The sequence below is a fragment of the Triturus cristatus genome, chromosome 12, assembly GCF_964204655.1.
Source record: "Triturus cristatus chromosome 12, aTriCri1.1, whole genome shotgun sequence".
NCBI classification, from domain to species: Eukaryota; Metazoa; Chordata; class Amphibia; order Caudata; family Salamandridae; genus Triturus; species Triturus cristatus.
In genome coordinates this window covers 580832887-580859785 of record NC_140595.1, presented here as the reverse complement: position 1 = coordinate 580859785, position 26899 = coordinate 580832887, and the positions used below count along the sequence as shown (strand labels likewise).

The 26899-nt window shown below is 45.7% G+C and overlaps 1 protein-coding gene across 2 annotated transcripts in view; it reads right to left on the bottom strand.

Annotated features, from left to right (window-relative positions):
- MARVELD3 (MARVEL domain containing 3) overlaps positions 1 to 26899 on the bottom strand; it is an 813614-nt gene that overhangs the window by 503933 nt on the left and 282782 nt on the right. For both annotated transcript variants that reach the window (XM_085638771.1, XM_085638772.1), the window contains exon 4: positions 17635 to 17762. In XM_085638771.1, the coding sequence (XP_085494897.1) occupies positions 17635 to 17762 (128 nt within the window). The remainder of the gene's footprint in view (positions 1 to 17634; positions 17763 to 26899) is intronic.

Below are 26899 nucleotides of genomic sequence, written 5' to 3'. Positions count from 1 at the left end.
TTGGGGCTGGTTTACGGAAGGTTAAAAAATGTGAAACCAGGTGACCTTAAAAAGAGTTTTTTCTTTTTATGAAAAAAACTTTATGTGTAAATATAGTGCGCACAGTCCCTGGGTATGTGTTATCTCATAAGAATTCTATCTAAGGTGCTAATGATACATGAGACGTAGGCGTGGTGTACATAATAAATATAACAATAATAGAAGGATGGTACATGACGCTAGGGCCGTTAGCAAGCAGCAATAAACAAGCTTAAAAGTGGTATAAACTAGTAAACTAATCCTGATGCTGCATGTTAAAAATAGAAATCACATACCTGATGTTATAAGAGGTATTTACATTAATTTCGAAGTTCTCGTCATAGTGTAGTAGCGAGTCCGGATAGAACTCGTTACACGGTGTTAATTACAGACTCCGAGTGCATCTTGCATAAGCCCATACTTCAGGACAGTGTGGGTGATCCTAAATCTGAGGGGTTACGATCTGATGTGAAATATTGCAAACAGATATCTGCTTGTCATCGCAAAATTCATTAAGAGTTTCTCTGGGGGGAATCAGGTTAGCTCGACCCACGGGATTTCGTCATTTAAACCTGTGGTGTCACATCTCAGTTTATGGACCCATCGTTGTTCTTGTATGAACAAAGTGCGTTTGTTCCAATAGGGATTGGAAACTATGATGGTCCATCGAAGACTTTCTGCTGGATGTCCTAGTTCAGAAAAGTGTGTTAATAATTTGGTATTAGTCTTCTTGCGTCTTATAGTGCTCTTATGCTCCCCTATGCGTATCTTGACTGCTCGTGTGGTCATTCCCACATACCTCTTATTACATGGGCAGACTATGGTGTAAACACAATTAGTCGTGTTGCAATTCGTGTGTCTAGTTTGGCGCCAAGGTGTCATTAGACCCAGGTCGATTTCTTTTGAGATCGCAGTTTCTGCACAAGTTGAGCATGAGCCACAAGGATAATGTCCCACTACTGGTGGCAAAGACCATAATGTCGATTGGTATGTGGGTTGTGGTTTCGGTCTCGTATGTACCAGGTGGTCTTTTAAGTTCTGCGTACGTTTGAATGCAAACAACGGTGGGGGACCAGGTTCGAAGGCTCCTGAGTTCAATATTGTCCAGTGTTTTTTGATTACCTTCTGTACACTGTTAGAGACTGGAGTGAACGTGGTGACACATGTGATAGTCTCCAAATCAGGTTTTGCTTTTATTTCCAAAAGGGCTGTCCTGGGGCTGTTTCTTGCTCTTTTGTGAGCTTGACGGATAATGTTCTTGGGGTAGTGTCGTGCCTCCAGATTGTGCTTAAGTAGAGCTGATTGTATCTCGAACTCCTTGGTAGTATCACAATTTCTTCGTAGACGCAAGAACTGGCCAACCGGGAGGTTATTCCTCAGAGCACGGGGATGGTGGCTATCATAGATCAGAAGATTGTTCCTGTCTGTAGGTTTTTTGTAGTTCGTAGTGTGCAGACAACCGTTCTCCAGTGAAATGAGAAGGTCCAAAAAGGGGATACTATGTTGAGATCTTGTGCTCGTAAACTTCAAATATGGGTTTAGAGTGTTAACCCAATTACAAAATGAAATACATTGTTCTTCATTTCCTTGCCAAAACAAAACCACATCGTCAATGTAGCGACGCCAAAGAAGAATGTGTTTGATGTAGGGGTTGGTAGCTCCTAGAATGTGCCTATCTTCGAAATGGGCCATGTAAAGGCATGCCAGGCTCGGCGCGAATGTGCTTCCCATGCTCGTGCCTTGTATTTGATGGAACAGCTGTGATTTAAAGGCAAAGAAATTTTCTTTCAGAGCAAGGGAAGCACAGTCACAAATGAATGTGATCGGCGTTTCGAAGGGCCATGGTTCAATGTTCCGGAGCGTATTCTCCAAAACTTCTAATGTGGCGTCCTGTGGTATGTTCGTGTAAAGGGCTTCCACGTCCATAGTCACCAGGAAATCAATCTTATCCGCATCAGGGAAGAGTTCTATCAGATTTAGGACTTCGGTAGTATCTCTAAGATAGGTCGGAGTTTTGCTGACCAAGGGACGTAGATAGAAGTCGCAGAACTTACTCAGAGGTTCTAGTACAGAGTTAATACCGGAGACGATTGGACGGCCTGGTGGAGGGGTAAGCCCCTTGTGGATCTTCGGTAATGTGTAGAAGTATGGAGTGCGGGGTTCTTCTGTCGTAAGGAAATTTCCTTCCTGTGGTGAGATCCAGCCTTCCGCTAATGCTTCGTTGGTCATGCTCTTGATCTGAGTCTGAAGACGTTTGGTAGGGTCCACCGTGATCAATTCATAATATGTGGTGTTCGCCAACTGACGGTCACATTCTCTATCATATGCCTCTTGGTCTTGGATGACAATGGCCCCGCCCTTGTCAGCTGGCTTGATTATTATATTGCGATCTTCAGTGATGGTTCAAAGAACAGATCTTTCTTCTTTTGATAGGTTGTCATAAGGCCGTTTTTGGTTCAGAGCTCCTACATCTTTAAGGACAGCTTGCTCAAACGTCAGGACCTCATGTGGAGTCATTGCTGCTGTCGGAGTAAATTTCGAAGGTTTTTTCAGACCTGTCTCAGTAGGGGGGTTGTCAGGTTTTCCTTGAAAGAAGGCCTTCAGTCTGATTTTTCTGAAGAACTGTTGAAGTTCTTGGTGTAACCGAAAAGGATCTTCTTCTCTAAACCCATATTTGAAGTTTACGAGCACAAGATCTCAACATAGTATCCCCTTTTTGGACCTTCTCATTTCACTGGAGAACGGTTGTCTGCACACTACGAACTACAAAAAACCTACAGACAGGAACAATCTTCTGATCTATGATAGCCACCATCCCCGTGCTCTGAGGAATAACCTCCCGGTTGGCCAGTTCTTGCGTCTACGAAGAAATTGTGATACTACCAAGGAGTTCGAGATACAATCAGCTCTACTTAAGCACAATCTGGAGGCACAACACTACCCCAAGAACATTATCCGTCAAGCTCACAAAAGAGCAAGAAACAGCCCCAGGACAGCCCTTTTGGAAATAAAAGCAAAACCTGATTTGGAGACTATCACATGTGTCACCACGTTCACTCCAGGCTCTAACAGTGTACAGAAGGTAATCAAAAAACACTGGACAATATTGAACTCAGGAGCCTTCGAACCTGGTCCCCCACCGTTGTTTGCATTCAAACGTACGCAGAACTTAAAAGACCACCTGGTACATACGAGACCGAAACCACAACCCACATACCAATCGACATTATGGTCTTTGCCACCAGTAGTGGGACATTATCCTTGTGGCTCATGCTCAACTTGTGCAGAAACTGCGATCTCAAAAGAAATCGACCTGGGTCTAATGACACCTTGGCGCCAAACTAGACACACGAATTGCAACACGACTAATTGTGTTTACACCATAGTCTGCCCATGTAATAAGAGGTATGTGGGGATGACCACACGAGCAGTCAAGATACGCATAGGGGAGCATAAGAGCACTATAAGACGCAAGAAGACTAATACCAAATTATTAACAGACTTTTCTGAACTAGGACATCCAGCAGAAAGTCTTCGATGGACCATCATAGTTTCCAATCCCTATTGGAACAAACGCACTTGTTCATACAAGAACAACGATGGGTCCATAAACTGAGATGTGACACCAAAGGTTTAAATGACGAAATCCCGTGGGTCGAGCTAACCTGATTCCCCTCAGAGAAACTCTTAATGAATTTTGCGATGACAAGCAGATATCTGTTTGCAATATTTCACATCAGATCGTAACCCCTCAGATTTAGGATCACCCACACTGTCCTGAAGTATGGGCTTATGCAAGATGCACTCGGAGTCTGTAATTAACACCGTGTAACGAGTTCTATCCTGACTCGCTACTACACTATGACGAGAACTTCGAAATTAATGTAAATACCTCTTATAACATCAGGTATGTGATTTCTATTTTTAACATGCAGCATCAGGATTAGTTTACTAGTTTATACCACTTTTAAGCTTGTTTATTGCTGCTTGCTAACGGCCCTAGCGTCATGTACCATCCTTCTATTATTGTTATATTTATTATGTACACCACGCCAACGTCTCATGTATCATTAGCACCTTAGATAGAATTCTTATGAGATAACACATACCCAGTGACTGTGCGCACTATATTTACACAAAGTTTTTTTCATAAAAAGAAAAAACTCTTTTTAAGGTCACCTGGTTTCACATTTTTTAACCTTCCGTAAACCAGCCCCAAATTCTGACGCTCCTATAACCAACGTGATCGTCATGGCAACGTCTTAAACTACCCTGCCGAATAACCTTTGCGTAGTCTGACGCTCCCGTAATGGACACAATCGTCATGGCAACTTCACAGAGATCGTCACTACGTCACCTCTCAGCTTCGGGAAGCGATTGGTGATCACCGTGACTCTGTCCACGCAACGTCATTACGTCACATTTTGGCGTCATTCGACCGCGCGGACACTTCACTCAGCGTCTTTATGGAACACATATAAGACATCTCCCCCCACCCCCGTCTACAATCCCGGCGCGTAACGGAGGAGGGGTAGGTTTCCACTCCATAGGCGACTGAGCACATGTGAGTATTCCTCAATCATGGGAAGACGATCGGCGGCGGAACGACTGAGACGAGGTAGACTAATTCTTTGATTGATTTTCCTCAGTTTCTCTGTCGCCTAATCCGAACCGCTAACGGAGCCCTTCCCTTTCATCTCATAGGGTAGGCCTGGCTTGTCCTTAGGTATTTTTCTATATGCAATAACACCCCAACGTACACCGGGTGTTGCTTTTAAATCTAATAGCCGCTTGAGAAGAGACCTTCAATCTGGTTTTTGTTATGGCACATGGTCGTATTTGATTAGCTTAACAAAGTCACACATGCACTGCAGGTAGCGGCCCGATTCACTCTATCTTATAGAAATTGTTTCTGTGATTATTTCACCCAATCTGCATGTGTACATTAGAAGCATGTGGATTGTGAATGAACACTTATCATGCCACTGTGCAATGAATTCACGACATCTCTTGGCACAAAAATATGATAGATGTTGTATTTTCCTTCTCTGTTTATGTGTGTGTTTGTCCTTGTCTTTATTTTAATAGGTTGGGTGTAGGTTTTCCAATAAGAAGGAGCACCTACCAGCGCGAGGACGCAATTTCCCCTTACTATCAAGGTACTATAGGTTCACAGTACTTCATTTTCACTGGAGCCTATTCCTTCTCATTCATATACTTTTTAGATTCACCTGTCTGATTTGGTCCTGACGAAGCGCGATCGGATCCCTTAAGGACCTACTCTGAAGCGCGAAACATGTTGACCTTATTTTTCTAGAACTTTCACTCCCTATTCACTCACCTATCCTGAGAGTTGCAGTAAATTTTATATCTGCCCTCATTATATTGTTCTTTGAGGACCTCCAGGATCATTTTTAATCAATGCTAGATAGAGCCGTGAATAAAGGTCTTGGTTTCTACCTAGTAGTTTTAACGCACCACTCACATCCCTCATAGTCATACCCACACACCCCCATGCACAACTGCGGCGTCTCCTAAAAGAACTCCGACAAAGAGCCCTCTTGCGGGGCCCGTGGGGGACTGCAGCGCCACCCCCACGAGGAGCAACGCCCTATGATGAAGCAGGACACCTGAAAGGGTGTGTGAGGGCACTAAATTTCAAAGGAGAAATTCCCCACACTCATTCCGGCCCAACCATTCTCAGAGCACACACAGCAGATCTTTCTACTTCTATCTTTAGGAACAGCTACCCTCTCAATATAAATACGTGATTTTGAGGGAGCATGGGTACTGGACCTATTTTCTAATTATGCTCCCGGTCCCCCCCTCTTTTTGTTGATGACAAAGATATGGATTCCAGATTGTAATATGTATGGTGTAGGAGAGTAGGGTCTGCTATCCTATGGTCACCCCAAATTTTTGCTTTTTGCTTCACTGGTTTTTGACATATTGAGGCTGTGGGCCTGCTAATCAGACCCCCAACCTGCTGTTCTCTCTACTAAATTAACACTATGCACTATAGGTGCATAACCAATTGAAATTGGATCACCCTGTGAGCCCCTGTACCAGTGTACACTAGGTACCCAGGTCATTGGTGTATCTAAGGCCTACCAGGGGCTGAAGCATGTATTGTGCCACCCCTGGCCTGGCCTAACAATTTGACACAACTGGCTGATCACTCAGCTGGGGTAAGTTGGTGTAACCACCTCTTACTTAGGTGTAGTATACCTATACCTAACCTTAAATGGGACACATGTTAACCTATAAGTCACTCCTATGGCAGGTCTTAACAATCCTGAAGGCAGAGTGCTTGGTTCCATGTGAGATGGTGCTCTGGCATGAGCTGAGCCTGTCTGCAGTGGTGGAACAACTTCCTTCTACCGTTTCCAGATATCGCCATACCATATACTCTTAAGTGCATTATGAACCTCGCGGTTAAATGCTATCTTTGGTTTGGCTTTATCAAAACATGTCGAGTAAGGGGTCATACGAATTGGAATACTAACCCCTCGCCAATTCTGGCGACGGGGTTAGCATTCCACCCTTCTAGAGGGACACGACATGTACAGTACCTGAAACCCGGGTAAAATCAGACATAGCCTCAGCTCCACAAAATGGATGCTGCCACCACAGACACAAGTCTGCCCTCCTGCTGCTGGGAGTCCTTCCAGCTTGGGAGACATGGACAAAGGGTTTCCTGCCAGGGGAGGTGCGTGCACCACCCCAGACAGGATTTTGTGTATTGGTCAGGTAGGGCTTGAATGGAATCAGACATGCCTGAGGCTCACAAGGAGCCTCGGTGCATATGCCAGTTCAAATCGGTCCTGGGGCACCCCAGCCCCGGACCTGGGGCGAGCTGGACAAAGGATTGGGGTGTAACCACCCCCCTTCCTGGTCCCACCCTTAGGGAGGGACCTAGCAGGTAGTCCGGCCCCCAGAATCCGCTTAAAGGTAGGAGCTGTGTCCTAAGACTTCAGACATCCTGGAATCAACTTACTACAAAGAAGAAGACGGGAACTTCGACGCTCTGCTGCACAGAGGGCAGAAGGAAATCTCCCCTATGGTCAGGGAGTGACCATCTTGCTAACGCAAGCACCAACCAGCTACTCGACGTCTGCTTTGCCGCCGCCTCCTGCCGGAGCCCGAGCCCAGAGCCCGACAAGACCTGGACCTCCAGAACTCTCACCGCCCGATCCACAGTCCCTGAAAAGAAGGAACCCGTGGAGGCACCGAGATACGTGGAGCCAGCCATCTTGAAAGACCCACGACAAGCTGCAAGCGCGACAACAGAGGCTCCCTCCAAGTTGTGCTTTGGGTCCTGAGAAGCCCAACATCCGAGCAGCATCTGCACCAAAGGTGAGCCCTCCAGCATCTCCACGATCTGCATGGGGCCCCTCTGCACTTTGCATCTTGACGCGCCTGCCCGGTCCCTGGCCCGTTGGCTAGTGGCCATTTTGGCGACAAACTCTGAAAACTACGACACTGGTCTGGTTGCTCCAGACTGGCCCCTGCTTCCCTCCAAAGGAGCAGCCCCTCTGACCTTGCCGGTCAGAACAATCAGCCTTCTTCATTTTCCACGACTCCTGCCTTTGCCAAGGCTTGTTTGCTTCCTTCGAGTCGCCGACACCGCCGACAGCGAGAGCCTGCGTGGGACAGCTCGTGAACCGACTCCTGGACGTCGTCGACCTTCAGGGACCACGTGGCTGCGGAGACAAGCTACACCTCATCACCTGTTTGCACCCGACATCGCCGGGTACCTACCTGGTGCCACGCCGGTCACTGGCTAGTGACTGTGAACACTGTCCCCTCTGCTTTCAGGTCTTCTACAACTCCGATCCACTCTTGGATCCACCGCATCTCTTCTGGACTGACCGCGTGCAGCATCTTTGTCATCAGGCTTCATTGAACAGATAGACGAAACCCGACGCACTTCGAGACCTATGCACCCGCTTCCTGTGGGTGAGGTAAAGCTGGCACTCCGGTGCCCAAGTGTAGAGAAACATCTCTAGTGTCTGTGTTTTAAGTCTTAAGTTCGTAGTCCATCCAGAAGACCCTTCTAGCAGTAACTTTTGAACTTTTACGCACCCATTGAAAACCTATGGGAGCCCGCGTGTAACTTTCCTCACTGCACACGCGACCCGTGGACCTCCTGGTCACTAACTGAAGTTAGCTCCTTGTAGGCCCAGCGATTCTAGAGGCCCTAGGCCTTTTCCCTTTCCTAGTCGTGGTACTTATACCACTATTTTAGTATATGGTTTGATCGGCCACCAGGGCCTATCCATATAACGTGCAACTTCTGTATATTGCAATACTTTCTTGTTTAACGATTTGTGCTCCTGTGCTCATAAAGAGTCTAGGGGATACTTTGAGTAATAAATACATATATATTTTGAATATATAAATGTGTGGTGTCCTTTCATTGGTATAAAGGGGGGTTACATATGGTAAAACAGCTTGCTTAACACGCTTTAACGAGTTTAGCCTCAAAGACTGCTTAGCCTACGCTACCACTAGGGCAGCTAGTCCGAAAAGGTTGACTTACAACCACACCATAAGGGTTGCTTGGCATGGTACAAGGTGGTCACGTTAACTAGTGAACATCATATACCAGGCCAACTTCTCACATATGGCATAGCACTGTGCGTTATAACATAGGCATCGAGGAAGGCACGTTAGATGGGGCAATATAACCCGTGCGAAGACAAGTGTGGCATGATATATTCACGGGGTGGTGTTACAGTGCACATGGGCTAGAGAGTGTCATAGCATATGCACTAGCTAGTGGAATACAACACAGAGGTGTGTGGCACTCAGCAGGCAATGGTGGGTGTAACACAGCATTGGGCTCTGCCAGGAGCGCGCTGTGACTCTCAAGTGATGTTCGTCCCCTTTCCAGAGAGTAAAATAAAAAGTATTACACATCCGGCAGTGTATGTGTGTTTTATTAACCGTGAGGGGGTTTCTTGCATAGTTTGTCGAATTTTTGTCGAATCCCCTTTGAATGGCTTGATATGCATGTGTATTAAATGTGCCCGTCAATAGCTACCCATGTTTGTATAAATAAACGACAAGGGTGTCTACCGGGATTAGGCACGGTAGGGCATCAGACATGTCAGAGCTTCACTAGTGGTGTAAATACATTCCACATGGATTCATTGTATGCATAGTCGCCTTTTAATGAATATCACGCAAATCGTCATGGTGATAGGTACGTACGGTTTGTCCAACATGTCCTAGGTGTGTCTATAAATATATATTTTTTAAAAATAATAAAAAACAGTGGCCGGCCCTGGAGATTGGGGTCAAAAAAATATAATTAGGAGACAGGCCCTGGGGGATGGGGTCATCAGGGTCAATAAATTAGAATAAGAAGGGGAAGCACACAGCCCCCCTTCTTAAAAAATTAAAATAAATAAATGACTGGCATCGTGCCGTAGGCCACGTCCCCTCCTTGCAGCACTCTGCAAACGCGCCCCCTGGCGAATTGTAAGTTGGGGAATTAATTCCTCTTCAATACTGAGGGTCCCTGAGGGCCAACTAGCCCAACAGGCATCTCCAGTATGCGCCAGGGAGCTGCGCTGCAGACAGGTGTTCTGAGGCCAAGCCCCTTTTTACACCTCTCTGCAACCCAGCTCTGTGGCGCTTACTGGAGGTACCTAGTGGTCTAGTTTGACCCTAGGGACCCTTAGGATTCAAGGGGACTTAATCTCTCAACTTAGAACAGCCACAAGGCGCGTTTACACAGTGGTGAATGGAGGGGACAGGGCCTGAGGTGACGTGTGCAAACACGCACTATGGCACGTTTTAAATTGGGGATATAATTTCCCTTCAATACTGAGGGCCCCTGGGGGCTAACTAGCCCACCAAGTGCTTCCAGTAAGCGCCACTGAGCTGCATTGCAGAGAGGTGGTCCAGGCTGTGCCACTTTTTACACCTCTCTGCAAAGCAGCTCTGTGGCACTTACTGGAGGTACCTAGTGGGCTAGTTGGACCCTAGGGACCCTCAGGATTCAAATGAACTTAATCTCCCAACTAAAAACGGACACAGGGCGTGTTTACACAGTGGTGAAGGGAGGGGACGGGCCTGAGTTAACATGTGCAAAAACGCCCTGTGGCCTGTTTTAAGAGGTAGTTTTAATCCCCCTGCCCTATTATATACTAGGGGCTTACAGAGGAGGTCATGCTAATCACAGGGGGACCCCAACGCATAATGTTCCCTAGTGTATGTAGGTGTTTTCACTGTATTCTAAGTGTCTTTTAATATAGCACTGGCTCTAGGACTGGTTAGTCAGACTCAGTTACCACCAGTATCCGTCTGAAAAAGTTGAGGGTACAGGATGATTTTGCAACAAGGCTTCTTTCTGCTCTTCTTTTTGTACTTTCTGCACGTTATCCTTCCTCCTGCACTTTTCTTCGTCTTTGAGGACTTCTGTTGCTTCTTTCTGCACTTCTTTTTTTTCTTTCTGTGCATTTGTTCTTCTTTCTTCACATGTCCTATCTCTATAGGCATAGTTAGAAATTAGCATTTAAAAAACCTTTGAAATTCACAGAAAAAACCATAGGTTTCAGGCACGTTATAGTTAGGAATTAGCATTTAAAAAACCTCAGAAATTCACTGAAAAAACCATAGGTTTCAGGGGTGTTATAGTTAGCTGGACTTTTCACTTGTACAAAACCATTGAAATTCCCCCGTTATAGTTAGTTCAGCTAACTATAACTCGCGAGCCCGCAATGCACTGCTGATGACGTCACATATTACATCACTCATGACATGGTCAGTGACATCACTCATGACATCACTGATGACATCATCCTTGTGATAGAGTGGCAGACCTCCTCTCACCCGAATATAACCTTTGATACACACATTCAAAAATAGAGACTAAAATTTTCAAAACAATGGACATACCAATACCAGTTACAACAACCTCTTCAGTAATTCTAAGATCCACATACACATCCACTCATTCACCAACAGTCCTATACGGTCACTCATACATGTACTTACTCATCATATGTACTCATACACCTATACATCCTGTTACACAATGCCACTCATCCATAGAGTTACTCACACACAGTCACTCATGCTAATAAAGAATCAAACATACATTTACTTGCATATACAGTTATACACACACCACCACGCTTACTTCTACGGAAACTTACACATACTTAGTCTTTTAAACAATCACTTATAGAAACACATACTTATTCATACAGGAACTCTTTCAATCTCTCACTCTCACATATACTCACTTATATACACCAATAGTCACATATACTAGTTTAAAACATATGTAGTTACTCATAAAGACACTATTGAGAGAGTCATTCACTCACTAACACACCCATACACACTCATCCACCCATACAGTCCTGCACACATGCTGTCTTCAACACATACAAACAGTGAGTCACTCATTCATGCACCTATGCACTACGTAATACCCCCCACCGAACCATGCAGACACTCAGACTGATACTCAAAAAACCAACTAATAACCTATATAGACACCCATGTAGCTACTCACCAACCCATGCAGCCACTTATACACAAAGTGAGAGACTGATACAGATATTTACATATTTAAACATTACTCACTAAGCCATGTATTCACTATGATACACTTAATCAGTCAGTTACACAATCAATTTTTCAAAAACAAATCATCCATTTAGACACTTATATACCCATTTATTCTTCCATCGACCTTGAGATATACATATATAAAACATATTTAATTTTCAGAAAAACACACATTCACTGGATGATGTCATCAGTGATGTCATCAGTGATGTCACTGACCATGTCATGAGTGATGTAATATGTGACGTCATCAGCAGTGCATTGCGGGCTCGCGAGTTATAGTTAGCTGAACTAACTATAACGGGGGAATTTCAATGGTTTTGTACAAGTGAAAAGTCCAGCTAACTATAACACCCCTGAAACCTATGGTTTTTTTCAGTGAATATATATATATATATATATATATATATATATATATATATATATATATATATATACACACACACACAAACCTTTATCCCTCTTCTATCCCTCTGCTACCCTTCTCAATCCAAATAACTGACTAACATCCACCACATCAGGGGTAACAAGCGCTATATAAATGCAAACATTTTCCCTCTTCTATCCCTCCGCTATGGTTCTGAATCCAAATAACTGACTAACCTATCCACCACTCAAGTTAATTTCATATTTCACTATACTAACTCAACTATAATCCTTTATGGGTTCTGGAGTAGCGTGCGACTCACAGAAAAAAGTGCTTTGACACCTCGTCAGGGGTAGTAAGTGCTATATAAATGCAATTACAGTACAGTACAATCTTTAGTTGGATTCTTCCTTCATATGGCAGCCAGCTGAACGCTTTTAAATGTGGTGTGATGTGATCACATTTTTTAGATCCTGTTATGAGTCTTGTGGCTGCATTAAGACAAGCTTTTAGCGGGGCTGTTGAGATCTTGGGTAGTCCTTATTATGTTGTACATCCATATTCAATTCTCGAGATGACTAATGTCACACTTAAACACTTATAAACATGATACTGTTACCAGCAATAAGCTGTCCAATATTCTTGTCATCACAATACTTTTTTCAAAATATTTGTGGTAGCCAATATTGTTGACATTATTAACGTTGTACACCTTGAGGTCATATCTTAGCCACAGAAGTACTAGGATCTTCTTTTTTCACATCGCTGTTTAATTTGTTGTGGCTTGTCTATAAAGGAAGCAACTTGGTTATAAACATGGAATGATGTGGTACTTCAGACTATCGGGCACCAGAGGTAAATGACAGCAAAGACCGTACATAGTGCGGAGTATTCACTGATTGCCCTGGAATATGTCAGAGGAAGGGCCTTACACTCTCACTTAATACATAATCTTTACATAATGTGGAGATACACAAGACTTTAAATTGATTGGGTCCAGCACTAATTAAAAACAGTCTTGAAAAAGATCCCTACTGGGCCCTGAACACATATCCTTATTTTTTTTAGCAAAAACACTGACTTTATGGGGGCATGGCTAGCGTCCACGCAAGATGGCAGCTCTCCCTTAAAAGCTCTGCTGAGTCCGCAGCGTTAACAACCTACTTTTGTGTCTCAAACACCTTCTCAATGCTCTCCTATGAGGATCAGTGCCTCGATACGATGGTGAGCACATCCTAGGGACAATTAAGATCCTGGGTGCCCAAGGTACCGACCCGTCGGTAACATGTTGGCAACCATGCCGAGCCCAGCATGAGCGCAAGATGCTGCAGCCTACCCCTTTGTCTGCAAACCAAGCGTACAGCGCTGCAGCCCACTCGTACCATAATGGGCGCATCAGCTTCCACAGTGCCTGTTATAAGGAGCCCTGCGTGGTGAGACAGACTATTCTTTACTATATAGCACAATGTGTTCTGATATAGTCTACCCCGTTGGCTGATCTGACGCGCTGCCTTTGCGGCCTCCAAGGCTGTTCCTTTGCACCTTGAATGCATCCAGTGTTATCGATGGCCCAAACTGCTCGCAGCACAGCGCGATACAAGGCTGCAGGAAAATTGGAACTTGTGAACTGTGTGAATTGTGCCTCGCCTGCCCAATCTTAACTATGAACTGTCAATTCTGCCAATTGGGCTGATTTATTATGAGGAGTTAATTTATGCTGGCCTATGCTAGCCACGCAGACCACGATACAGAGAGTGCTCTGTTCCTCCCCCACCGTGTGTTCATTGCTGGCCTAGTGTGTGAGCCACATAGCCCTCAGGCCTTTACTCCAGTACCCAATAAACGCTCTGTATTCGTTGTTTGAGAGTGTTCTGCCAGGCTCTTGCAGTCTATATACATGCTCAAAACAATGCGCCTGGTCTGGTCTAGCCCACCTGAATGCATTTGGCCACCCTTGCTTCTTCTACACTTTAACCCTCCCGACCACTCTAGAGTCCCTCCACCTGGCTGCTCGATTGTCCAGCACTCCAGCTGCTCATCACCCCTGGCACGGAGGGATGATCTATCTGCCTATGTATCCGCCATTTTCTCGGTTCCATGTAGTAGCACGGACTGTGATCACATACCAACAACAACAGCAGCAACGTACTAGTGCCTGAGAATAGGCATTTTGGGTATTTGATTGTTCTGATAATTCCAGTCATCCAATCCAACGACCGGCACACAGTGTTCAAAATAAAGTGCCCACTACAGTGCCTATCTCTCCGACTAGTTACGAAGAATCACAGTGACTCTGCACAGATTGAGCGGAAACTGGGCAGGCCCACTACAGAGGAAATGTGTTCCGCTCATATCTCGTAGCTGTACCTTCTGTCCCCCCCTACCCGCGTATGCACCTCTCATTATCTGATTTTCATGCGGTAGCACTGACTACAGACATATCAGCCAGTGTAAGCACCAACAACTGCGAACAGGGCAATCCGGTTGCAGTGTCTCCTGCAGGGCCTACTTCTCTACTTAGCAACGGAACACCGCAGTCACTGTGCAAAGACTGGGCTGAAGATTGGGCTGTTTAACACTCCCCGTCCCATCTACCAAAACGCAAACACTCTGACTTGTGGCCCCTCTCTTCTGCGCATTTCTCTACCAGAACTCACCAGACTTGCTGCAGACATGGCAGACCAGAGAGATCACAAGTCACTCAAGGAAAAAGAAACTAAACCTGGGCTGAAAAGGTCGCAACATGAAGCTTAAGCCCTGAACCTGGACTCACCAATCAAAGAGAAGCATGAGAGCCAATCCAGACTTGAAAAGATACTAAAAAAAAACCCAAAAAAAACGGCGTCCATGAAATTGCTCAAAGCACAAAGGCAAACACTGTTATGTTGCAAACGGAAGTCGCTGCGATCAGAAGAGATCTTAAAGAACTTAACCTGGGAGTAACGAACTCCCAAAACCGAATAAGCATGATGGAGGATCGCACGGCAATGCAATCCAAAAGTCTCCTTAAGAATGACGTCTCCCTCTCTGTTCTCAAGCGCAAATTAACTGAGTTGGAAGATCGCAATAGAAGACGGAACGTCAGGATCTTCGGTTTACAGGAGGAAACAGAAGGTCAGGCCCCCTCCGCGATCGCTTTCCTTGACACATAGATTCTGATGTCCCTGGGCATTACCTTCAGCAAAGACTTTGAAACTGAACACGCCCATAGGGTGCCCTCCTACCAAACAAAAACATGTCCACCCCACAGGCTCTAATTTTTCGACCCGTGAGCTACCAACACACAGAACTTAGCTTGTCTCACTTGAAGAAAACAAGGTGACTCTCCTGGCAAAGCGCGGAGATCAGCAGACACAATTATCAAAAGGAAAAGTTTCTTAGCCTTCAAGCATTCACTACTGGATAGAGTCATCCAGCACTTCATCATAGGCCCAGGAAAATGTAAGATTGATTGTCATTTAAAGACCCACGTGTTCTCGGGCCCCAATGACTTGAGAGTGTTCCTAGACAACACAATAGAGGCTCATCTGGAAACCTCCACCAGTGGTCCGGGCTGAAGTTGATGGTCACACCACATCTAACCGGCTCAGCTCCTCGATATCCTTTATAGTATGTCACAATGTTTTACATTGCTTAACAAAAAAAAAAAAAAAATCGCATAATGCCTTATTTTTACATATTGTGACCTATCTCTACAAAGTTCTATAATGTCTTTCAGGCTTCTACTGGTTATAAAGCTCCTAATGTTTTGCCTTTCAGAGCTTAAACATTATCATAAGATTTAAACAACACCACATGCCCACGTGTGCGACCCATAACTCATACACTATTACTTCTGTGTGCACCACAATGACAACTGTATGATCACCAGGTGATGCACGCCCCTCACTTTGCTCTAAACCACCCCCGAGAAGAGCCACTGCTCCCAGTACTTACTCCAATATCCCACATGTCCGGCACCTTTAGAAACAGTACGATCTTGACTTGCTCCATGCCTCATGTTACACCCTCTGCAACACATCCCATTATAGAATCATTACATCCTGCACTCTGTGATGCTGTCCAACTTTCCTTGTGCCTTCATAAGGGATCCAACACACGATATAACTCAGGGGCTGACAAACGACCCATTATGAACCCACCACAACACTCCTGTACTTCAGCCACGGATGCCCTCTATGGTGGGTTTCAGGTGGTTGTTTCCAGCTCCCAACCCGATGCCCTGACTATGCGATAATCGGACACCTTGATCCCCTTCCATCCGTATCACTATTAGGCACCCTACAAAGTTTCACATCCTTGCACGCTACTCCCTATGACGCCCCTTCCTGCGGCCAGCGTGTCCACTTACAGCATACCACATTGCACCTCATATATCCTCAGCTTACAATGTGCTTCCTTGCAATATCAGATTTCACTCATCAACAACCATTACCCCCTCCAGATATGTCCATAAACTCCTTATGACTACATATACTAATGTACTGGTTTGCTAGTACACATGCTACTGTTTATACGTTATTAATGCCAAGGTATCTTAAGATCTATATACTCTAAGTGAGCATTTATGCCAGGCATGGCATCTATGTTTTGTAATTTACTTGTGCCAAGTTATCTTAAGAACTGTGTATTCTATGTGCTCTAAGTATCCTATTTACTCTAAGTGACCATTTACTGCCCGACAGGGCCTCAATGTTTATACTGTATCAATTTGTAACTGTTGCGGCGGCCCTGTGCCCTCCTTTAGTTTTGTTCTTACTGGCAGTTTGTTCTTACTGGCTGTTTCCTACTGGTTGTATCTTGCAAGTGACATCCACTGCCCCATACATTGTACCTCTGCTCTTGAGACCCCTTACGCCTTTGAAGAATGATTGATTTCCCTATGACCCACCACTCTATTCCCAACACTACCTATCTCCTATCACCTTAACTTTATCCGATGTCATGTGATCCTCATGAGTCCTCACTGGCTGTATCACATTCTGTGGTCACCCATAACACCATACACGCTATGTCCCCATGGTACCCCAGCGACTGACCCCGACACCATCATGCTCAAAGTTATTACTATTAACCCCAAACGACTTAACCACCCCGTAAAGCGTAGACACTTTTCTGACTACTGTCACTCTCTAAAGGGCAATTTGGAATTCCTACAGGAGACCAAAATTGACTACAAACAAGCCCTCTCCTTCCGAGATGGGTATCAGATGTTGCCTGCTCCCCCACCATCTCATTAAAACAAGCATTGGCATAGCCAATAGGTCTCGCCTTTGGGACCTTATAAGGGTTTAGCCATGCAACAGTTGCATATCTAAATACTTATAAGTTCCCAAAAGCGAGACCTATTGGCTATGCCAAGCGGCCGTGAAAGTGATCGCTGTCGCGGTCGCGATCAAGCATCAAAGCGGCCGTGCGGCCGTGAAAGTAATCGCGGAAAAGCATGGCGCGCGCGCCCGTGCACATGCACTGTAGCTCTAGGCTGGCCTGGTAGCACTTTTTGGATCCCTCTCAAAAAGTCTCGCCAGACCAGCGCATGCGCTGGGTCAGGCGAGACCTAAAAATGGGGTCCTCACATTGATCTCTAAGACCTTGGGCCTTTCAATTATTTCAGCAGAAATGGATCAAGATGGCAGATGGCTAATCATACGATTACAAACCTCCAATATAGAAATCTATGCAGTGAATATATACGCCGCCACCTCCAATCAACTTTTTGTCCAGCATGTTCCCTGTTCGACTTTTCCCTGACTTCTTTCTCAAGATTGTTACGGTTGTTTGAAACTTCCTATGGGAGAACAAAAAACCTAAAATTAGCTTTAAAAGGCTGAAAACACCCATGAAAGCAGAAGGTTGAAACTTCCCTAACTGGATTACCTATCAAACTGCGTATTACAAAAACCTGTGTGGCTTGATGTAGAATACTCCATTTGTCACACCTTTTCTTTCCTGGTCACACTGACTATGACGACCCACCCTTATACCCAGTTACGCACAATTTTCAAAGACACTATAACTGCCATTCTTTCTTTAGACATGGTCCTGGCAACCAATATTCGTAAATCAGCTCTTGATATGGCACAATAAGAAATTACACATTCCCAACTCCCCAACAAACGGTCCGATTTGGGCAGCCAAGGGGATTATGACGATATCAGATCTCTACACTAACTTCAAACCGCTTTCATTCATCTCCCTACAGCATAAGCACAACCTTTCAAACATAGACTTCTATGACTTCCTTCAAATTAAACCCAAGATATCTAAGCTTTGTCCCCCTCATAATGCATCTAAACTACAGAAACTCCAAGTGATTCTTTTGAGTGGTCATGTTCAATGTAAATTTGACAAATTACACACTGCAGCAATAATCACATGCTACCCACCCTTAGCACAAAAATAGGCTCTGTACTTTTCTGCTAGAGACCTTACTCTACCAAGAAAGGACGCCTGGGCGAAAATAGGATCACACTTACTGTGACGTAAATTGAATCCCTCGCTGACCCAGACCAAATTATTTGCTCAAGGCTTCACGTACTGGACCCCAGCAAAATTGTTCTGGCTTAAACCCAGAGACACAAACACAAGCTGGGCTTGGGGTTTGTCAACTGGCAACAAAGAACACATGTTATATTGCCCCCATCTGCGCATCTATTTGCGAGATATCTACCTCATACTACATAAAATATTCCGAACACCCATCTCACTGTTGTTCCAGCTTATTCTATGAGGACCACATTTTACAGATCTTCCAATCTATCTCTCCGATACGGATCTTTCCCTCCTTGACCTTTTACTCACTATCGCCATCAAAGTAATATTGATCAATTGGAAATCTAGTAACAACGTATCATACCACACCTGGTGGGCCTGGGTCACCAATCTTAAAAAGCACACACATAACCCAATCTAGTAATTAAGACTCCCCTGTAACCTCCCAGCGTATTTGGGAGACACTAGATCTTTTTTATCACAAAACATCCCCATAATGGGAAATCCTCCCATGCCAACCCCTCATGCCTACAGACGCTTTCTTCCTTGGCACTGCCTACAATTTAACACCCCTCTTATTGAATCACATGACACAGATTCCCCTCTCCGTCACCTCCTCTCCCCATCCTTAGTTCTTAAACCAGATCACACTTACAATAATGTGTACGATACTCATATACTACAGACACATACCCCTTAAGACTAACCTATATTACCTACCACCTATTGCTATGTATCTTCTCCGCACAACAACGCTGTATCTTTAGACTACAATCCCTTGCTGCAATTTTTATCAAATACCAAGAGACCACACCTGCTGACAATAATCATAAATATTACATTGATGTACATTTCTTGACATTGATAATGATCCTTGTTGATTTTTCTCTTCTCCCTCCTTGTGTTCCTCTTTGTAATGGTTTTTGTATTACTACAATGGCAATAACTTATTGTGAACAAAAAAACAAAAAACTGGCTTCATTTGTGAAAATGTGTGCAAGAACCATTAAGGTAATCCGAGTGAGGGATTCTAACCCCATAACATTTCACAAGTTTTACTTCATAATACATGGGAAACAAGGCCCTGTTTCCTTTTCAGGATATGTGTCTTCTGTGCAACATATGATTGTTCTATACTGCATACTGAGTCACACACAGGTACCTGGCTGAGTTCGGGGAGTGGATGGATGTTCATAAAGGGTGATAACTGTAAGACTTTGAGTCGCAGCAGAAGGCAGTGAGAGTTTCTGATAGTGCCACTCATTGTGCAATAAAGATGTCCTGACTACATGATCATCCAATTCTTGGTCTCCAAAGAATGCACAGTGCAATGGTCACACGTGCCAATTTCAATTATAATGCTATGGGAAAGTTTGTGAAGAAGGTACACAAAAGTCTAAATATGGGCAGTGCCAAAGGAAACGGAAATGCTGGGTTGTGTGTGTGTGTTGTAGCAGCATGATGAAATGGAGACTACTAAAGTGCATGAGGAAGGAAAGAGTGAAAAGGCAGTGATGGAGAGGAATGAGATTATGTGTCAAAAGGTTACGATAATTTGAAAAACAAAAACTGAAAATCCACAAACATAAAAGACGGATTACAATTTAGTATCTATCATTGGACACTGAATCATTCAATCAGTACATGTTAAGCGCGACTACTCACCTGTGAGTGTCTCAAGGCACGAGGGGTGGGGCTGCAGGTCTGACTGGGCGTTGCGGTTTAGTCGAAGAGCCAGGTCTTGAGATCCTTCCTGAATTGGTTCAGCGATGGGGATAGCCTGAGATGGAGAGGCAGGGTGTTCCAGGTTTTGGCTGCAAGGTAGGAAAAGGATCTTTCTTTGGTCCTGGTCTTGCGGATCCGAGGGACTGTGGCAAGGGCCAGGTGAGCGGAGCGGAGGTGTCTGGTAGGTATGTGGAATGAGAGGTGGTGGTTCAGGTATGCTGGTCTGGCGTCATGGAGGGCTTTGTAGGCATATATGAGGAGCTTGAAAGTGATTCTTTTGTTGGCTGGGAGCCAGTTGAGTTCTCGTAGGTGTTTAGAGATGTGGCTGTGTGTGGTGAGGACCAGTCTGGCTGCAGCTTTTTGAATGTTCTGTAGTTTCCTGCGGAGTTTCTGGGGGACACCTGCGTAGAGTACATTGCCGTAGTCGGGTCAGCTGATGATGAGTGCGTGGGCAACCATCTTTTTGGTCTCAGTGGGGATTCATCTGAAGGTCTTTTGAAGCAGGTGAAGATTGTGTGTGGAATCATGATGAAGAGACTGGTTTGATCTGGTGGTTTGTAGTGAGCGAGGAGTCCAGTATGATGCTGAGGTTTCGCTCCGCGGTCAGTGGGAGGGTCCTAAAATTTAGCATATATCACTGTCACTGAATGACTTTGTTAACAGCACTCATCAACATAGAAAAGAGAAACAATGAGGCACAAAGGGGAATTAAATGCATCTCTTACTCACAGTATCATCTTTGTCAACTAAATTGTCTTCTGATAATAACTTTTAACTAATATTACACTGGAATACATGAATACCTGCCATACTCTGTGTTCAGTCAATCCTCTCTGAAAACTGGAATATGTGCTCAAGTTTCTGAAATTTTGGTGTGACAGATGGTCAAAATCTAGGATGCCTATGGATGAACTTCAGAAAGAGAAATGCTCAGAAAGGGAGATTACTGAGGAAAGTGATATGGAGGGAAGAATTGGAATTGTTTTTAATTTATCTGTTTGTGACTAAAAACAGTGCTAACAAGCATTGACAAATCTAATAGGTCTGCCTTGTTTTGGGTGTATGTGTTTGTTGTGTGATGTGTTTGGATGCCATAACACAAAACCCAGCTGGAGCAATCCTATTAACTGGTAGTGGGGCACGCCGTTTCAAGAACATAATCCTAGTTCACATGTTTATATTACACAAATACTTATATTGGCCAATCTCTCATAAAGAAAGTCATACAATAGTCAACAAAGTCACACAGTTTCCAACGATAGATTCCACATTCATAAAGATTTCCTAGTTTTGCTTCTTTGGCCACACACCTTTTTGAGATCCTCCACACTTTTCATCCTTCTACAAGCACCTGAGATTCAGAACTCAGAACATTGCACATCATTTAGGACAAATATAGGAGCTTGGTTATTTCGGTTTCTACTTTGTACATTCGAAAGACATGGCAAACTGCAACCTGTGGCTAATTGGTTGGCGGTGTTGGGTTATACAGGGGGGCTGGGTTATACAGTCAAGACAGGAGTGATGAAACACCAGATTTATTGATCTGAAGTTTTTGTTTTTTAATCTAATGCATTGAACCTTTCATTTAGGGTGCAATTGCTGTTTGCCTTTCATTTCCACCCGGTGCATCACTTGGCCACAGTGCTTGGCACTCATCAAAACGCCGGCAGCAGTGCATTCTGGGGGGGTGCGCTTATTGCGTCAGTCCCCGTCACTCTATCCTCATCCATGGCCTTGAAGTCCGAGCAAACAGAGCTCTTCTTGGTGTGAATAGCATGCTTCAACGCTGCGGGTGTACTGGAGGGCAGGCAAAGCAATGAAGGAGTGGGGGTGTTGACTTTTTGGCTGACGTATGTACTGGCAAGCATGACTCAACAGCAGAGAGGATGACACCAGGGTCATTAGACACGGCAAATATTTGATCAGATCACAAGCAAAGATCATTGAAAGGCCAGAGGGACTGGAAGGAGGGGCGGAAAGTAACATATCTAAATAGTAATTAGAGGCTGTAGGCAATGGCATTGGGTGATACCAAAAAAAGGTACAGTTCTAGACACCACATTTGTCTTTATTAGTGCCAACCCACTTGTTTGTAGCTTAGTGGTTTGTTTTGTTGCTCTTATCTATCTCCAGTGCATAGCAGCACCATCTGTCATTCAGCCAGGATGGCTCAGTGCATTGAAAGCTCACCAGTGGAAGGCATGCTAACTTGTAAGACTCATCATCCTTGTGGAATGCGTAAATTGAATAATAGTAAAATTGTTAATTACAGTGCTTACAAGCATCAATGGTATGGTATGACGTGCTACATGAAAAACGCCATTTGTTTTCTAAAATAGCTTCACTGACTAAACACCCAATGAGACTTGTTTCTGATGCTTTCACAGAACATCAATAACCATTCCCTGCCACCCAAGGCACAGCTCTCTAAAGGCTTTGGCCTGGCGCAAAAAGTGGCAATATTGATTTACTTTTCAGCGCAAAATATATTTTGCCCTGCAAATGTATTCATTTCACAGCACCACATCTACACTGTGCCGCTTTGCTTCGAGGGGCCCTTACTGGGGAGGATCAGGCCAAACACCCATAGGTTTTGCTGTTCAGTCCGATCAACTAAGATAGCCTGAGCGGACTTTGCGTCAAAAACTATCCCCTGCGAGAACCAGGCGCAAAAAAAAGAGGACTGTGTTTATTTCCCCAGACACTAACACATTGCATGAGTGATGCAGTGCGCAGCACAAATCCAATGTGACTGACCCTTCTAGAATTGTCAACGCATAAGAGCTTGGACTAGAAGGGTATGCTTCAGGTACAGATCCTACGCAAGACAGTTCACACCTTCAGTGCCATGGAGTCACGCTGCCCAGACCCCAGGCATTCTTTTTGTGCGCCACTGCAGGGGATGACATTAGCAACAGGCCAATCTTAGTAAGTATGAAGCTGTGCAGTGTTTATATCACACAAACCAGTGCAGCAAATAGGAATGCTCCGCTGCATTGCCGGATATCCCGGTAAATCTGGGCCCTGGCCTTCTTAACACTGCCACAGCACTCCAATAACCCCCACCACTCTAGTCGACACTTGCAAAGATACCCGTTACCCTACCCGAACAACTCCAGACTAAGAGAGCTTGTATCATGTCATGAATTAATAGGCTAAACATCAGCCTAGTTAAAATCTCAATCACACAGCCCACCCAACACATTTTGTACCTACGGATCATTACTCCAGTAACCTCAACAACAGGGCGGACCTATCCTGACCTAAAGACTTTAAACCTCAGTATAAAAAGATCACCCTAACCACCACATGTTCTGCCACTCCAACAACACTAAAACGGGGTGCCGTTCGTGGGCGCAGAATCTCCACTTACCGGGCAAGGAGCTTCACTGAACCTGAATCCCCAGACTTACGGGGAAGTTGTTGGTGTTGTAGCGCTGGACGCTGGGGGAGCCTGATTGCCGGGACTGCGAGGACCAGGGTGCAGTCGGCGGACATCACTGGGCGCACCTGGAAGCTCTTCTCGGCCCCTCCCCCCTCCACTTCATAACGCCTCACGGCCCCCGCTTCGCGGGAGCCGTTCGTGGGCACAGAATCTCCACTTACCGGGCAAGGAGCTTCACTGAACCTGAATCCCCAGACTTGCGGGAAAGTTGTTGGTGTTGTAGCGCTGGACGCTGGGGGAGCCTGATTGCCGGGACTGCGAGGACCAGGGTGCAGTCGGCGGACATCACTGGGCGCACCTGGAAGCTCTTCTCGGCCCCTCCCCCCTCCACTTCATAACGCCTCACGGCCCCCGCTTCGCGGGAGCCGTTCGTGGGCGCAGAATCTCCACTTACCGGGCAAGGAGCTTCACTGAACCTGAATCCCCAGACTTGCGGGGAAGTTGTTGGTGTTGTAGCGCTGGACGCTGGGGGAGCCTGATTGCCGGGACTGCGAGGACCAGGGTGCAGTCGGCGGACATCACTGGGCGCACCTGGAAGCTCTTCTCGGCCCCTCCCCCCTTATTGACATCGACACTCCTATATAGATACCCTCCCACCCGCGCTAGCGGGACGCGCATGGGACGCTCACCGGGGCGAAGACCGGGCAAAGAGCGGGCCGTTTGAGGCCGTTCGAGACTGTTTGAGCCTGGCCTGGGCCCCCCCCTGGTCGATATTCTAAGCAAGGCAAATATTATGGCAACCGGATTTCTACGGGTGGGCACCAAGGGGAGTAATGTTATGGGGACATTGGACAACTTCATAACTCGAGCGAGCAACGTTCTGGCATACGAGATTGCTGCCACTGAAAGAAGGCTATCCCATGACCCTCTACTAGGGAAAAGATCCTCATTGGGACCCATTGCGCTTGCCCCTTCCCCCCCTTTGAACAACCCTGAGCCTCCTTTAGCAAGTGCCCATCCAGTTGAAGCACTGATAAGGGACCCCCCGTCCCTTGCCAATACCACCCTAGCCGAATCGTTTTTCTCTGGGTCTATACAGGATGACAACTACGCTCCTCCACCCATTGCCAACTGTCCCAAAACAAGGTCCATGGCTGATCGCTCTGCTAGAAGTAAAACCACCGGTTCAAACCCCCCAGTTGTAAAGGCTAAGAAACGAGGGGGTGCTACAATGACATATCCCTCAAAAAAAAAACAAAGAACCCAAGCTACTAACCCAGCCCACAATGTCCCTACCCGAAACACAGACCCACAAATCACTTTGATCCAGGACTCTCCTACACGTTCTACCCCCACAACTACAAGTGAGGAAACTACGGGGGTGTTGCTTCCCAGTAATTTTTGGGATAAAATGGCCGAAGTAATTGACGGAAGGTTGTCCCCTCTAGTTAGGCGCCTCTCTGCAGTAGAATCAAAGTTAGCTTCGATAGTTGAAAGGATTCAATTAGACACCGCCCCTGCAATACACTCAACAGCGAAATTAACTAGCCAAAATTCAACCACACAGTCTTCTAACACTCTGAGTAAAAGGCTTACAGCGAACATTACTCAGTGCAATCCAGCCCAGAACACTGGGGAATTAGCCCCCAGTGAGAATGGCAGACTCCTCCCCTCCGCCCCCCCTCCCCAGTCGATGGCTCCCATTATAGCGGGCACCCCGGTAGAATCTCTAACTCAGCTTCCTACTCCCCCTTTGATTAATCTAAGACCTGACACCCTCCCCAATACAAAGCCCTTCCCGAGACTCGATCTTCCCCCTGATTGCAGCCCATATGTGGCTGTCCTATCAGGTGTACCCGAACTTCCGAAGGATAGTGCTGAACCTTATCTATCACTGAAGTTTAAGGTAATACATTGGATGAATAAATATAGACCCTTGCCACCCACTCTGAACGGGGAAATCTTAATGGTTCGAAGAGTCTCATGGGTGGGTCAGTGGCCCGAAGAACATCAGGGGAGACTGCGTAGTTGTAACGTTCAAAGATTCAAGGGTGTCACAACATGTGCATAAGGGGGGGTGGGCGGATACTGCTAATGGAATTCATACCCTCCCCCTCTCCCATTTCTATCCCCTTGGATCACTCACCCATGGGAGGGATATAGCCAAAGAGCAACCAGGTAGACAGAGAATGGGCTTTGGCCAAACTGGAAACCATGATGTTGAGACTCATATGCTCCAATACAACATTCCCTGTTATAACAGGTTCAGTCCTTTGGACTGTATAGACTGACTGAAGCTTAGTCCCCCTCAAGGGCCTGCTGTGACACCACCAAGGGACTCCACCCTGAGTTTGGTTACTCCCCAATATTCCCCGGCTCCTCAGGGATATGCTAGCAGGGAACCCTCGGATGGTGGTTATGTCCTATGCTCGGGGGGAAAATCCTCTAGACCCTTCTCGCCATCGTTGGTTCTACAAAGATTAGGGAAATCTGGGCACAATCTGGGAAAGGCTGACGGTCAGGGTACCATTCCTATCTTGTCTTCGATAGACCACAAGGATGGTCAATCCACAATATGGCCCAAAAATCGATCTATGGGGAGCCCAACGGTTTCAACCTTTCCTATTCCAGCTGTGTTTTGTTCCCCCACCCTCGTTACTAATAATCTTTCTCTTCCACCTCTTACAGACTCTTCTAGACCAAGTGGTATTAATAGTGATAGTTCAGCCATACCATTGAGTACCACCCCAACCTTTCGTACGACCCTCTCCGGTAATCCCATTACCAGTCAAACTGCCGGGCTGAATATCCTTTCCTGGAACGTGGCAGGTTTGACACGCCTGCTTGAACTCCCCGACTGGGGGGAATTCATTGATAGACACAACATCTGCCTACTACAGGAGACTTGGGCACTGAGCCCCTGCCATCGCGCGGGGTTTGCTACCTTTTGGGAACCCGCAGTAAGGCCAAAGAAGGGTAGACCGTCGGGCGGGTTGCTCATTTGGGTCCGAACACATCTGGGATTTGCCATCAAAAAAATATGTACTGACTCCCCAGATATTATGTGTTTAGATATATCCCTCCAGGACAGGCGTAAGTTGAACTTGATAAGCATATACTCCCGCCCAGTGAGCTATGGTCAACTGTCCCCCACTTTGGCCAGCTTGGAGGCTTTCCTGAGTACGATCACTAATCCTGAACATCTCATTATTGGTGGAGATTTTAATTGCCACTATGAGCCACTGAATGGCCTAACCATGCCAGTATTACAGGAAGAGGACCAAGCATGGGATATACCTCCACCCAATACCTATCCCACA